Source organism: Hemicordylus capensis, chromosome 5, assembly GCF_027244095.1.
Source record: "Hemicordylus capensis ecotype Gifberg chromosome 5, rHemCap1.1.pri, whole genome shotgun sequence".
Lineage (NCBI taxonomy): Eukaryota > Metazoa > Chordata > Lepidosauria > Squamata > Cordylidae > Hemicordylus > Hemicordylus capensis.
In genome coordinates, this window is record NC_069661.1 from 30,641,694 (window position 1) to 30,655,543 (window position 13,850).

Sequence of the window (13,850 nt, forward strand, 5' to 3'; positions counted from 1 at the left end):
TCTCCAGTTGGCTATTATCAAAGGGAGTATGACTTTGCTGATCCTTTTGGATCTCTTGGCAGCTTTTGACACCATTGACCATGGTATCCTTCTGAGTTGCTTAAGGGATGTGGGATTGGGTGCACTGTTTTATGGTGGTTCCATCCCTACCTCTCTGGCAGATTCCAGATGGTGTCACTTGGAGACTGTTGCTCTGCAAAGCAAGAGCTAAAGTGTGGAGTTCCTCAAGGCTCCATACTGTGTCCAGTGCTTTTTAACATCTACATGAAACCACTGGCAGAGATCATCAGGAGGATCATCAACTTGTGGAATTCTCTGCCACGAGATGTGGTAACAGCCAACAACCTGGATGGCTTTAAGAGGGGTTTGGATAACTTCATGGATGAGAGGTCTATTGACGGCTACTAGTTGGAGGGCTGTAGGCCACCTCCAGCCTCGGGGGCGGGGTGCCTCTGGGTACCAGTTGCGGGGGAGTAACAGCAGGAGAGAGGGCATGCCCTCAACTCCTGCCTGTGGCTTCCAGCAGTGTCTGGTGGGCCACTATGCAAAATGGGATGCTGGACTAGATGGGCCTTGGGCCTGATCCAGCAGGGCTGTTCTTATGAGGTTTAGTTCAGAATGTTATCAATATGCTGATTACACCCAGATCTATTTCTCCATACCAACTTCATCAGGAAACGGCATAACCTCCCTAAATGCCTGCCTGGAGGCAGTAATGGTCTGGTTGTGGGATAGCAAACTGAAGTTGAATCCAGATAAGATGGAGGTACTGACTGTGGTGGGGATGGGACCTGAGAGGAGCTGCTACTGCTGCTTCTTCGTCATCGTCTTCATTTAATACACTTATATACTGCCCCAAACAAAAAGTCCCTGGGCATTTCACAATATAAAACCAATTAAAACATTAACATAATTAAAACAATTTAAAATACAATGAAAACTTGAAAACCCAAGCTTAGATGTTTAGATCTGCCTGTTCTGGATGGAGTTACACTCCCTCTGAAATATCAGGTATGTAGCCTAGGAGTGCTCCTGGATCCCAAAGTCTCTCTGCTTTCTCAGGTTGAGGCAGTGGTCAGGAGTGCTTTTAATCAGCCTGGGCTGCCACGCCAGCTACGTCTGTTTCTGGAGGTAAATGACCTTATAACAGTTATTTATTCGATTTTTATTTATTAATTTATTTATTCGATTTTTATACCACCCTTCCAAAGTGGCTCAGGGCGGTTTACAATTAAAACAAAACCACTAAAACCAATAACAGTTAAAACAGAAATATAAACAATATAAAACACCAATTAACAATTAAAACATCATAAAAAACAAACAACCAGAACAGTTTAAAAAAACACCCTGAAAACCAGGTTATATCATTAAAACTAATTAAAAACCCTGGAAGGCCAGGCCAAACAGATAGGTTTTAAGGGCTCTCCTGGAGGTCAATAAAGATTTTAGATTGCGGGTTTTTGCTGGGAGTGCATTCCACAGCCCAGGAGCAGCTACAGAGAAGGCCCGCCTCTGAGTTGTCACCAAACCAACCTGTGGTAACTGGAGACAGACCTCCTAAGATGACCTTAATGTGTGGTGGGGATCATGCAGAAGGCGCTCTCTAAGATAACTCAGACCCAAGCCATTCAGGGCTTTAAAGGCAATAACCAGCACTTTGTATTTTGCCTGGAAACATATTGGCAGCCAGTGTAACTGTTTCAGAACAGGCAAAATATGGTCTCTCTGGGTTGCCCCAGAGACCAGTCTGGCTGCCGCATTCTGAAGTAACTGAAGTTTCCGGACTACGTACAAAGGCAGCCCCACGTAGAGCGCATTGCAATAGTCAAGCCTATATGCTGGTAACCTATAGGCTTGACTGCTGTAATATACTGTATGTGGGGTTGCCTTTGTATGTAGTCCGGAAGCTACAATTAGTACAGAATGCGGCAGCCAGATTGGTCTTTGGGTCAAACAGTAGAGGCCATATAACACCGATTTTGAAAGAATTGCATGGTAGGGATGTGCACGGAACTGGTGACTGCTGGTTCGAAGGTGCGGGGGGATAATTTTAAGGTCTCAGGAGGGTGCCCCCCACCCCCGCTGTGCACCTCCTTGCTGCCCCGGTGCGTCGCAGACCAGAAGGTGCCTCTTTGCCAAGTTAGCAGGGGTAGGAGGTATACCAGGCAGTATAGAAATAGGATTACATACATAAATACATACATACATAAAATATAGAAAGTGGCAGTTGTTGTGATAACCTGGTCCTAGGCCACCTAGTGCTTTAAAGATTAAAACCAGTGCCTTGAATGGTAGCCCCTTTGTTGACCACTGAGGAAGCCCAAGAACCATCCATTTTATTGTACTAAACTAGCCTTTAAACCTAGATAAATCTTTGGCCAATAAACTGTTAAATAAACAAAGATGTGTTTTTTTTAATATGCCCAACCAGCAGTCTGAATGTTTTAAAAATTGAACAGTACTTTTGCTGTTGATTGAACACTAAAAAAGCAGGGCTGGTTTCAAGCAAGCCTTCTGACTTCAGGCATTGAAACCTTTTCTCCTTGTAGCTGCTTTTTAGGGACATAGTTCGAGAAACATCACATATTTGTTTTAGATGAAATTACTTTCAAGGTGATGAGTGGGATTTGGACATCTGGATAACTTGTCCATTCTAATTTACACATATTGACTACAGCTTTGAAAAAATTATCTCATTATTAAAACCTTTCCAGTTAGCCACATTTAGCTGCTTTAGCTGTATACACTGCTTGTTATGTAACTCTTTTGCTTTGTTTTACAGCTTGCTAGAGAAGTATTAGATGTTGCTGCCATGATGGTGAAGCCAGGTGTAACTACTGAAGAAATAGACCATGCTGTTCATCTGGTAAGGCTGCTTTGCTGTTCTTCTGAATCCTTGTGTTGTGTTCAGTGTTGGGAGTAGTGTATGAGATACTGCATATCTTATTGATGTTTTTCTATGCAAGTGTGTCTGTATAATAGCTTATCAAGAATTCGTTCCATAAAACAGCCTAAACAAATGCCAAATGCAACCTGAGACTCTTCCAAGCCATCTGCTTCCATGCTTATAGCCTCTGACTCTCTTCCAGTGTGCCCTGTTTAGTGTTTTCACTACCATTGAAAATTTTCCTCCTTGTTGACCTCTGTACCCACAGGGCTTCTTCCATAATGTTTGTAGAACGTGGTCCCCAAGAGGAAATTGCTGAAAATTGCATGTGCCCCCTTCTTGTGCAGATGGAAGCCAGGGTTTGAATACAACCCATAGTTGGTAACCTTTACAACAATCCTATGAGGTAGATCACTATTATCATCCCCATATTTATTTATATTTTTATCACTTTGTAGACTGCCTAACGTACACATCTCTAGGCAGTGTACATAGTTTAAAAATACAACAAACCTACTACCACTATGGATATTTATATACTGCTCTTCAACCAAAGTTCACAAAGCGGTTTACATAGAAAAATAAATAATATATGAATAAGATGGTCCTCTGTCCCCAAAGGGCTCACAATCTAAAAAGAACCATAAGGCAGATACCAGCACCAGCCACTGGAGGGATGTTGTGCTGGAGGATAGGGCCAGTTGCTCTCCCCTTGCCAAATATAAGAGAATCACCACTTTAACAGGAACCTCTTCGTTCAGTTAGCAGGGATAACGTAAAAATGGATTATCTTAATAGGTGGCAGGGTTCAAAGGAGATGTTCTCTTAAAAACCCTGGACCCAAGCTGTTAAGGAAATATATATGTCTTCCACTACTTGTTCTTGGGTAACTTATAGTGACATATGTGAGGTTTGTACATGCAGGACAGCTGTTTGCACAACAGAGGTTAGCAAACTGTTGTATTTCACAGAACTCTTCAGGTGCCAAGAACTCTGTGTAACACGAACACTACCAAAACAGTTGATCCAGAAAAGGATTGCAGTCCATTCCTAGATACATTTACTTGGACTTCCATGAGTGTTATTCCTTTCACTGTATCATATGCTTAAAACATCTGCCTTTTCTAGGACTACTCTTCTATTTAGATTAATGTTAATGTTAATATTAAAATATGAATATTTAAAAATCTGTTTCAGGCTTGTATTGCCAGAAATTGCTATCCTTCCCCATTGAATTATTATAATTTTCCGAAGTCTTGCTGTACATCAGTAAATGAAGTGATCTGCCATGGAATTCCAGACAGGCGGCGTTTACAAGAGGGTGATATTGTTAATGGTAGGAAACTTGAAATAGAATATCTTCTTAAGGCTCCTCCTGAATCGATGGTGATTGTTGGAGGAACTTCTCTGTTGGATAGAACTTCTAAATAATTTGTAATTATTTAAATAATTTGTTATAAACAAAATAATTTGTTTTATATTGATATTGATATTGATATTTTTCCACTTGGGTTTCAAGCTAATTTAAACATCCACATTCAATGATGTGGTAGCCACTGGGTTGGTCTTGGAGGTTTCTTGAAAACTCTACTGGGAAATTCATCAGGCTTTAATGTTATGTTTTTATTTTGGCTAGTTAAGTATGAATTGCAACTGTAAGCTTTTCCTCCTCCATGATACAGATTTCTACGTTGTTGTACAAAACCTCCCTACTGCATACCCATTTTAGCAGGTTGTTTTGGTGAAGTTTGTTGGGATAACCATTTTAATGTAGCTTCCCTTCCTCTAAGTACTTGCTGGCTGTATGATAGGCTACCGCTATATTTTTAAATGTAAAATTATTTGTTTATACTACTTATGCACAATGAAGGAAGCTCAGCTGTAGTTTTCTTTTTCTTGTTCATTACAGTGGACATTACTGTGTATCGTAATGGCTATCATGGGGATCTCAATGAGACATTTTATGTTGGGGATGTTGATGAGGGAGCAAAGAGACTAGTCCAGACAACATATGAGTGCCTAATGCAGGCAATTGATGCAGGTAAGGGCTTGTGTCCGATAGATATCTTGTGCAATGTTAACATCTTGCTGCATTATTACTACTCTTTATACCAGGCACAATGTACCTGGTTAGGACAACAGGAGTGTGACAGGAGATCTCTCACGGAACTCCGTGTGAGTGCCGAGAGACCTCCTGTCGGGAGAAGGCGCACAGGAGGAGAAGTGGTCGCAATGCCTTGGCGGCGGGATTGGGAGCCGGAGGAGGGGAGGCGGCCAAAGCACTTTGGAGAGCCGTTGCAAGGAGGAAGAAGCTCTCTCTGCGCCCCCACACACAAACCCACCCCACGCACACAGACCGTGCGCTGCTGATTCTGCCTGCCCCGCAAAAGCCTGCTCTGCTGCTCCTAGGTAGCTCTGCAAAAGTCTGCTCCCCCCCCCATCTTCCCTGCAGCCAAGCAGGGAAAGGGGCAGCAGGGAGGTATCCTGCTGCCCGATTTCTACAGTGAATACGGCGCCAGAGTTGGGAAAGCGCGGGAGGGCTAAGTAAACTCTCCCCCACCCTTAATGGAACCCCCCACCCCAATCCTTCCGAACCGAACCGCCCCGTGTCTGGACCGGTCTGGAGGCCTGTAGAATGGCCTCCGGATTGGTCCGGGCACATCACTAGTGCCAGTGCACTCCTTCACCCTGCGTCTGGGGTTCCAGGGTTCTAAAGTGCATGGAGGAAGTCTCCCTGAGTTCAGTGTTGCTCTCCTCAGGACACTGTTGAACCTGGACATATAGTTGAGGAGTATGTTGGTGTGGCACTGCAGTTGGCCAGCGCTCACAAAGAAATACCAAGCAAAAGTTAATTCTCGGCTGAAGTATGTCCAGCCAATCACTTTGGTTCCAATAGAGCTTTCCCATGTGACCAAATACTTTGAAGCATTCAATCATCTCTTGTCATCACTTCTGAGCTCTTTGTCACATTTTCCTATCAAAAAGAGCATGCACGTGTTTATGCACAGTGGGAGATTAGTTGTTGTGCAAGCACAAATGCAAGTAATGCTCTCTGTCTTTATTAAGTAGATTGTGAGAAAATGTTATTTGCTTTTTAGTAAAATCGCATATGCCTTCTTGCAGTGAAACCCGGTGTTCGGTATAGAGAGTTGGGAAATATTATCCAGAAACATGCTCAAGCCAATGGATTTTCAGTAGTCCGGAGTTACTGTGGGCATGGGATCCACAAGCTTTTCCACACTGCTCCCAATGTGCCACATTATGCCAGTAAGTATGGACAGTGTCTGCTTCCTGCCCAAGTGCTGACCATAAGAAGTCAAGCATAAATTATTTCCAACTAGTAGGTGAGACCTGTCGTTGATTGAGCAAAGTCATTTTGTTTACGTAGATTACACTTATACGAAAGTTCAAGAAATATATGTAATATAATTTGTTAATGTGCTTGCAAAAGTAAAAGAATAGGTTGAAATTTTGTAGGATTTCATCTTTAAGCATTATTCATTTAATTGAATAATTACCATATATTTTAATTGATCGATTTCTATACTGCTTTTCATTAAAATAATCTCAAAGCAGTTTACAATATAATTAAAACTGCACAATTAAAATACAAAAGGTGTAGAAATTAAATATAATCAAAATTTATATTTAAAAGTTTAAAAACCCATATAAAACAGTAATACACAAAACACAGAGCAGCAGTACTAAAAACTATACTCCTGTTTAAAAGCCTGGGGTGGAGAGCCACATCTTTACTTGTTTTCTAAAAACAGTCATGGAGGCTGGGGAGCAAATGCCAGCCGGGAGAGCATTTCAAAGCCTGGGGGCAGTGACTGAGAAGGCTCTGTCCTGCGTGCTCGACAGCTGGCATGCAGAGCAGAGTCCCCTCCAATGACCTTGTCAAGTGGGCAGAAACTCTTGGGAGCAGGTAGTCCTTCAGATATCCAGGGCCCAAACCGTTAAGGGCTTTAAAGGTCAGAACCAGCACCTTGAATTCGACCCAGAAACAAATATATGATAAATTTGAATCACAATAAAATTGAATCTGAGAAAGATCTGCTTCTCTTGGGCAGAACAATAACAGTTACAATATGGTGATTATATTTAGAAGTTCATCTCTTAAAAAAAAAATCCTTTAAACCATTTCCCCCCAAAAAGCATTCAGTTAATTTAAGTGATTTAATTGAATTCATGCAAAATTTGATATCTATAGGGTCATTGGGAAGTATGACTTTATTTCACACAAACAATGCCACAAACTCCAAAATATGTAATAGATACATCCCCATAGCCTGTCAGTTGTTAACATACAAACCTCTCTAAGTATGTGGCAGTAAGTAGTTATGGATTTGAAGAGTGGAAAATGCAGTCCTTGTTAGCACAAGAGTGGAACTTTGGAAGCTGTCTTCTGACGAGTCAGACCACTGGATTATCTAGATCAGCATTGTCTATAGTGGCTGGCAGCTCTTCCCAGGGTTTCAGACAGGAATCTTTCACCCAGATACCAGGGATTGAAACTGGGACTTTGTGCATGCAAGGCATGTTCTCTATCACTGAGCTATGGTCAAATTTTAATAATTTGTTTTAATAACTGATTTTTGCTATTTTTGTTTAATGTATTTTAATCTGTGTTGATTTTTAAATACGGTGTTAAATTTTATACACTGCTAGAGATGTACATATCAGGCAGTATTAAAATATAAATAAATAATAATATCTCTAAGAGGCGACTTTCATAGTGACAGAAGAGAAGAGACTTCTCCATCCAGGACTGTGAAGAAATGACATTTTTCTGGAAAACATGCAAGCCACTAAGCTTCTCTTGTATCTCTTATTTCCTGCTTGCTTTTATTTCTTTTCAGAAATAAGGCAACTGGAGTGACAAAACCTGGTAATGTGTGAGTGGTGGAAGTACATTTATTTTTTGCTTCATTTTCATAGCTTCACTTCAGAGAGGTATCCAGTTGCACATTGGGCCACTAGCTTGGCAAAGCACATGCCATGCATACTCAAGGTTGCAAGTTCTGTCCCTGGCATCTCTGGTTAAAAAGGACTTGGCAAGACCTCTGCCTGGGACTCTAGAGAGAGCTATTGCTGCCAGTCAAAGTAGGCAATGCTGGGCTTGGTGGTCTGACTCTGCATTAAGGATGTGCAAACCGGCAAAGTAAAAAAGGGCCTCACCGAGGCCATTTATGCCTGTGTGGCGGTGTCCAAAATGGCCACTGCACCAGAGGCCCGAACGGGCCAAAGAACTGGCTGGAGAAGGTGATAACAGAGGCCGGCAGGGGGAGGGGGAACCTCCGCAGGCCTCGCCCCTGCTGCCTCAAGGACCTTCCCCGAAGGGGAAAGGGTAAAAAAAAAAATCCTTTAACTTAAATTCCGTGCCCCCACCCCCCCCGAACGAACGAGTGCTGGACTGAACTGGTCTGGTCAGGTTCAAGTCCGATCCGGACTTAAACTGAACCAGCCGGTTCCGTGCACATCCCTACTCTGTAAAAGGAAGCATGCTAGCAGTCACATTGACATTGACACAAAAAATTAGAACTGACTTCAGATATCCTTGTAACAGTCTCTCTATCCAAGTACTGTGGAGTAATGAGTGTTTCTAGCAGTGTGCTTTTAGTAACTATACCTCCCATTAAGCTTACCTTGCATCGCTTACTTCCTGCTTTTCCTCCACCCCTGCAAAACTCATCTACTCCCTTGGTTTACTTTTATTCTACTTGCTTTTCAGAAAATAAGGCTGTTGGAGTGATGAAGCCTGGTCATGCGTTTACAATAGAACCAATGATTTGTGAAGGTAATAATGCAGCTAAGATGATCCAAGGAGTGCTGATTTAGGTTGCACGCATAATTTCAACTGGGTTTTGCTTAAGAACTAGAACTTGTGCGTTTCCTAGTATGGATCATACGTACCTTGTGACTTAAAATAGCATACTTGCTACAAGGGGAAATTTAGCCCTGCTGCATAGTGTCTCTGAAATGTTATCTTTAAGATTGGTTTGCTGGCATTGCATCTTGTTCATGTAGCTGCTGCTGCTACTATAAGACCCCTTTTCCTGAGCAAAGTGGCACCTTTTTAAAGTGGCGACTCTCATATTTAACAGGGAGAGAATAACCATCTCTCTCAAATCTCACTAAAATATTTTTCCGGAGCCTCTTGCTGGTATCTACCATGTGTTTCTTTTGAGCTTGTGAGCCCTTTGGGGACAAGGAATCATCTTATTTCTTTTTCTGTGTAAACTACTTGGAGAAGTTTTGTTGAAAAGCAGTATATAAATACCTGTAGTAGTAGTGCTATTTATATGCTGCTTTTCACAAATGTTTACAAAGCAGTTTGTACAGAACAATAATAATATGGTTCTGTTTCAAAGGGCTCACAGTCTAAAGTAACACCACATAGACATCAGCAACAGCCACTGGAAGGATGCTCTGCTGGGACTGAATAGGGCCAGTTGTAGGGATATGCACGGAATGGCCTCCGGACTGGTTCAGACATGGGGCTCGTTCGGCGCCAGGTGGGGGGAGACCTTTAAGGGCGGGGGAGGGTGTACTTACCCCTCCCGCATGCAACGTGCAGATGTGACGTGCGCGCAGTCAGGCTTTAAGAAACCTTTTGCTGAGGAGCGGGGGAAGGGCCAGCAAGGAGGTACCCTGTTGCCCCAAATGCTTTAAAAAACAGGCGTGCTGGTGGGGGAAAGCGGCGGGAGGAGTAAGTACACCCTCCCCCGCCCTTAAAGAGCCCCCCTACCCAGTGCTGGACTGCAGAGGTGAGACATGTTCCGTACACACATCTAGCCAGTTGCTTTCTCCATGCTTAATACAGAGAACCACCACTTGAAAGGTGCCTCCATTGCCCAGTTAGCAGGTGTGGGTTCAAAGGATTTTATCCAGGATTGGGTCTACTTTGAGAACTTACTGACTTTTGACAAAAGGTATGATCAACACTGATCCAATTCCTTTACTAGTTAAGCCATTAAAAAACTCTTTCCTGTTCAGTTGGGCATTAGGAAGATCTCTTTGCTTGAAGAAGGAAGTGACTTGGGGAGGGGGAAGGGAGAATTATAGTGCCAATTTTTTCACAGTTGCTAAAGATGTTCTGGGCCTTGGCAGTTGTACAAAAAAGTTGCAGACATGTAAGTTGAAAGACAAAGACCAGCTTAGATTCTCTGAATATACAGAGGCAACAGTGTTTTGAATTTTTTGGAAAGAGGAAGCTTGGGCCCACTAGAGTTTGCTCTCCCTCATGTGATGCAGTAGGGAAGCAAATGTTGCTGCATTTCTACAGCACAGTTTATGGGACTGTCAGACGGGGTCCCAGGCATGTATGTATTTATTTAACATTTCTATACCACCCAAAACTTGCGTCTCTGGGTAGTTTACAATTAAAATCATAACATTAAAATAATTTAAAACTCAACATTAAAAATATAAAAACTATAAATCTAATTAAAAGCTTGGGTGAAATGTGTCCAGTGTCTTTTTAAAAGTTGCTTTTTACAAGTTGCTTCAGCATTGCAGGCTGAAGCACCCTGTAATCAAGTGGCTTGTAGGGAGCACAGAGTGGAGTTGGGGTGGCAAGAGGAAAGATACACAAAGGAAAAAGCATGGCAGGTATACAACCAGTGTTTCCTCTAAGGCATGCGCATGCTCACAAGTTTTTGATGTCCACTCAGTTCATTTTAGATCCAGCTCAGAGTTCCTTGAATCAGGATGGCCCCATTCTGAATGCACGTGCGCACACACTGCCTTGATACTGCCGCCCAAAACAAAACCCACCCCCACAGAGATGAACTCAAAGAGGGAACACTCTTTGTGCAACCAGAAAATGTTTGTGTGAGCTTCCCGTTTTTTCAGTGTGAAGGAAGTTGCTTGTTTCTAAAGAGCGTGGAGTAGTTCTAACCTTTTGAATTACTTTTGTTAGGTGGGTGGCAAGATGAAACCTGGCCGGATGGTTGGACAGCAGTGACGCGAGATGGCAAGCGGTCTGCTCAGTTTGAACACACGCTTCTGGTCACAGATACTGGGTGTGAGATCTTAACTCGGCGGTTGGATAGTCTTCGCCCTCACTTCATGGCCCAGTGCTAGTGTAGGCCAGGCTGAGGGGCCTGGACCAAGAATCTCTTGGCTCTGTACTATGCATTTTACTGAAGTACAGGCTAAAGGGGGGATTTTATCACCTGTTTTCTTCTTGTTGACTTTAAGTAAGAGAGATGCAACCTTGCATTACACAAAGAAGATACTGATGCAGAGGATTGAAAAGGAGATATGTTTTAAGAGCATTTTCTCTGCCCTTCTGTACCCACAACATTGTTTGAACATCTTTTTAAAGTTTCTGTTGTCCTTAATTTTCTCCAGCTGGGCTTCAGGTGGTTCTTTCACTGCCACATGTAAGGTAACTTTTTCACATTGGATGTGAGGTTTTGGATAACAAGCCTTTTTGCTTTTATGAGCACCACCGGAGATTTTAAACTGTTCTTGTTCCAAAGGCAACCCCTGCTTAGCTATTGCTGAAAATGCAGTTTTAATGGGCTGGGTTTGGCTTTTGTCAGTTTCTCATTTGGAGAAGGAATTGTGTACTAGAAAGTTATCTGGTGTTGTGTCCAAGCATCTTCAGAATTTCTCTCTCTTCCACACCAGTTGCCTCTATTGTAACTGAATATGGAAGTATCATAACCACCTGTTAACTGAAGGGCCTGTTTCTTTTTGGCTGGCAGTGGCTAGTGCTGATTCTCTATCCATGAGTGGAGGGAAAACACAATTTGAGAGACTACCTGGTGTAAACATTTTTGCCAGGATGCAGCTTCTCAAAATGAGTAGTACTTGACAGCCAGTGATGCTCCAAAGACTTGCAGAAACTTCTTTTTAAATTTGAAATAGGGAAACAATATTGAAATATGAGGAGTTCCTTGTTCTCTAGTAAGTGTGTGAGTTTCTAACGAAGGGCATGTCCAAAGATACAAGGCTGCTCTAACACAACTGTTTTGGGCTTCTTTTCAATCAGTGGTAATTACTTCTGTATATGGCACATCATGGTTATGTGGTTGTCTACCACAGAGCCAGCCTTTCTATCGGTATGCTCTACAAACGATATTTAAGATTTTGTTCCAGGCTGCTAAGTCAGAAGTTGGATCCATGGCCATGTATTTTGGATCACCACTTCGCTATGGATACTTTTGTCCATGATTACCAAAAATGACTTCACTATGGATGCGGGGGGTGGGGGGAGGGCTTTTGCCAGTGTTTGAGAACTGGTCCATAGAACAAGACAAGACTTCAATGTGAAATGTGCATTATCTATCATGTGCCTATTTTTCAGAAATATTCCTTAGGCACTTGAGGAAAAGGTTTATCTCAGCTTGCCAAAAGTATGTTCTTTTGATGATGCAGTGGCTAAGATAACACTTAAAAGATGAAAAAAAAAATTGTAATAGTCCTGGAAATGGTGAGCCTCCATTAAAAAAAAAAAATCTTCAGACCAGCTACACCATGGGCAGCAGTAGTGTCCAAAGCTGGAAGAAACCACTGCTATAGCTGTTGGGAAGAAGATTATCCTTTTACCATTCTCCTCTGCCTCCTCCAGTCTTTAGTGAAAAGCCACATTTTGAATTCTAATACCTCTCTTATCCTTAATGTTGGAGTGCAGAAATCAAACCAGTGAAGTCAAATCAGGTCCCAAAATCATGGGCATAGAATGCACGTTTCTGCTTATTTTCTGACATTTTGTCAGACAGAATTAGAATTAGAAGGAGCTGAAGGCCCTCAGTGCCAACAGTATGACTTCCCCAGCTCTCTGCAGAATGAGGGCATTCTACAATAATATTTCAAGAAACTCTCTCCCAGAGTGCCTCAGTACTTTTTTTTGGCAGAAAGTGTATTGTTGGAATAACATTTTCATTCTATGATGTTGTGTTTAGAGGCAGTAAAGTGATCCAAAATGGCACAAGCACTTGTGTGCTTGCACAGAGATTTTAACAGGACAGGCTGCAATACCTGAGTGGAGTAAACTTATGTATGCAATGTATTATGGAGATTAAAAGGCTGGATGGTTAACAGAGTTGTCTGAGTTATTCTGAAGTGGTATGATCTGTTCCCTCTGGGTCAAGTCTTCTGGGTGATGGAAAGGTTTGGCTTTACATTCATTTAACTTTAAAAATTGTGGAGAATGTGTTGGGAAACCACTTCATGATAGCTACTCCTGATTTCCTTACCTAATTAGCACTCCCAAGTTTTTTTTTTTTTTAAAAAGGATAAAGTAGTAATGAAAATTCAGTTAGAGGACAAAAGGAAATAAAAAGGTGTTCCAGTAAGAATAGTTATAGCAGGAGAAATGGTCCTATTGCTTTGAATTTTCCCAGTTTCTTTTCTGGAATGAATGGTTTGCCTTAAAGTCTTCAGCATAACTAAGATATAGAACATGACTTCCAAAACTGTAAAATATATACTTCAGATGTGTGTCTGGTAATCCAGTGTGGCAAGCTTGATGAAGTGAGTTACTGGTCTAGTAACAAGACTGTCAGCAGCATCTTATGTCCTTAGACAGATTCATGGTGGGCAGGTCTATCAATGGCTACTAGTCTGGTGGCTGTGGGCCACCTCCAGCCTCAGAGGCACGATGCCTCAATACCAGTTGCAGGGGAGCCACAGCAGGAGAGGGCATGCCTTCACCTATTTCCTGTGGGCTTTCCAAAGGCAGTTGGTGGGCCATTGTGTGAAACAGGATGCTGGACTAGATAGGCCTTGGGCCTGATCCAGCAGGGCTGTTATGTTATCTTCACATCGAGATTGAACAATGAATCCTGATGTGAAGATAATCTCGAGACCTTCACCTCATGTATGCTAAATACCCTTGTGAATGGTAGTATTTCTCATAGAATTCAGATCCATGTCCAGGATAATCAATGCTACATTTCAAAACTACGCTAGCTGAAGCATTTTTGTACCCCCCCACCCCATTCTT

General features: G+C 42.3%; 1 protein-coding gene across 1 annotated transcript in view; it reads left to right on the forward strand.

The window, feature by feature from the left end:
• Positions 1 to 12,943, forward strand: part of METAP1 (methionyl aminopeptidase 1) — a 29,155-nt gene extending 16,212 nt beyond the window's left edge. Inside the window, exons 6-11 of the mRNA XM_053252263.1 lie at positions 2,786 to 2,869; positions 4,088 to 4,226; positions 4,800 to 4,931; positions 6,014 to 6,157; positions 8,625 to 8,690; positions 10,815 to 12,943. Coding sequence (XP_053108238.1) covers positions 2,786 to 2,869; positions 4,088 to 4,226; positions 4,800 to 4,931; positions 6,014 to 6,157; positions 8,625 to 8,690; positions 10,815 to 10,978 — 729 coding nt within the window. The 3' untranslated portion in view covers positions 10,979 to 12,943. The remainder of the gene's footprint in view (positions 1 to 2,785; positions 2,870 to 4,087; positions 4,227 to 4,799; positions 4,932 to 6,013; positions 6,158 to 8,624; positions 8,691 to 10,814) is intronic.
• The last annotated feature ends 907 nt before the right edge of the window (positions 12,944 to 13,850 follow it).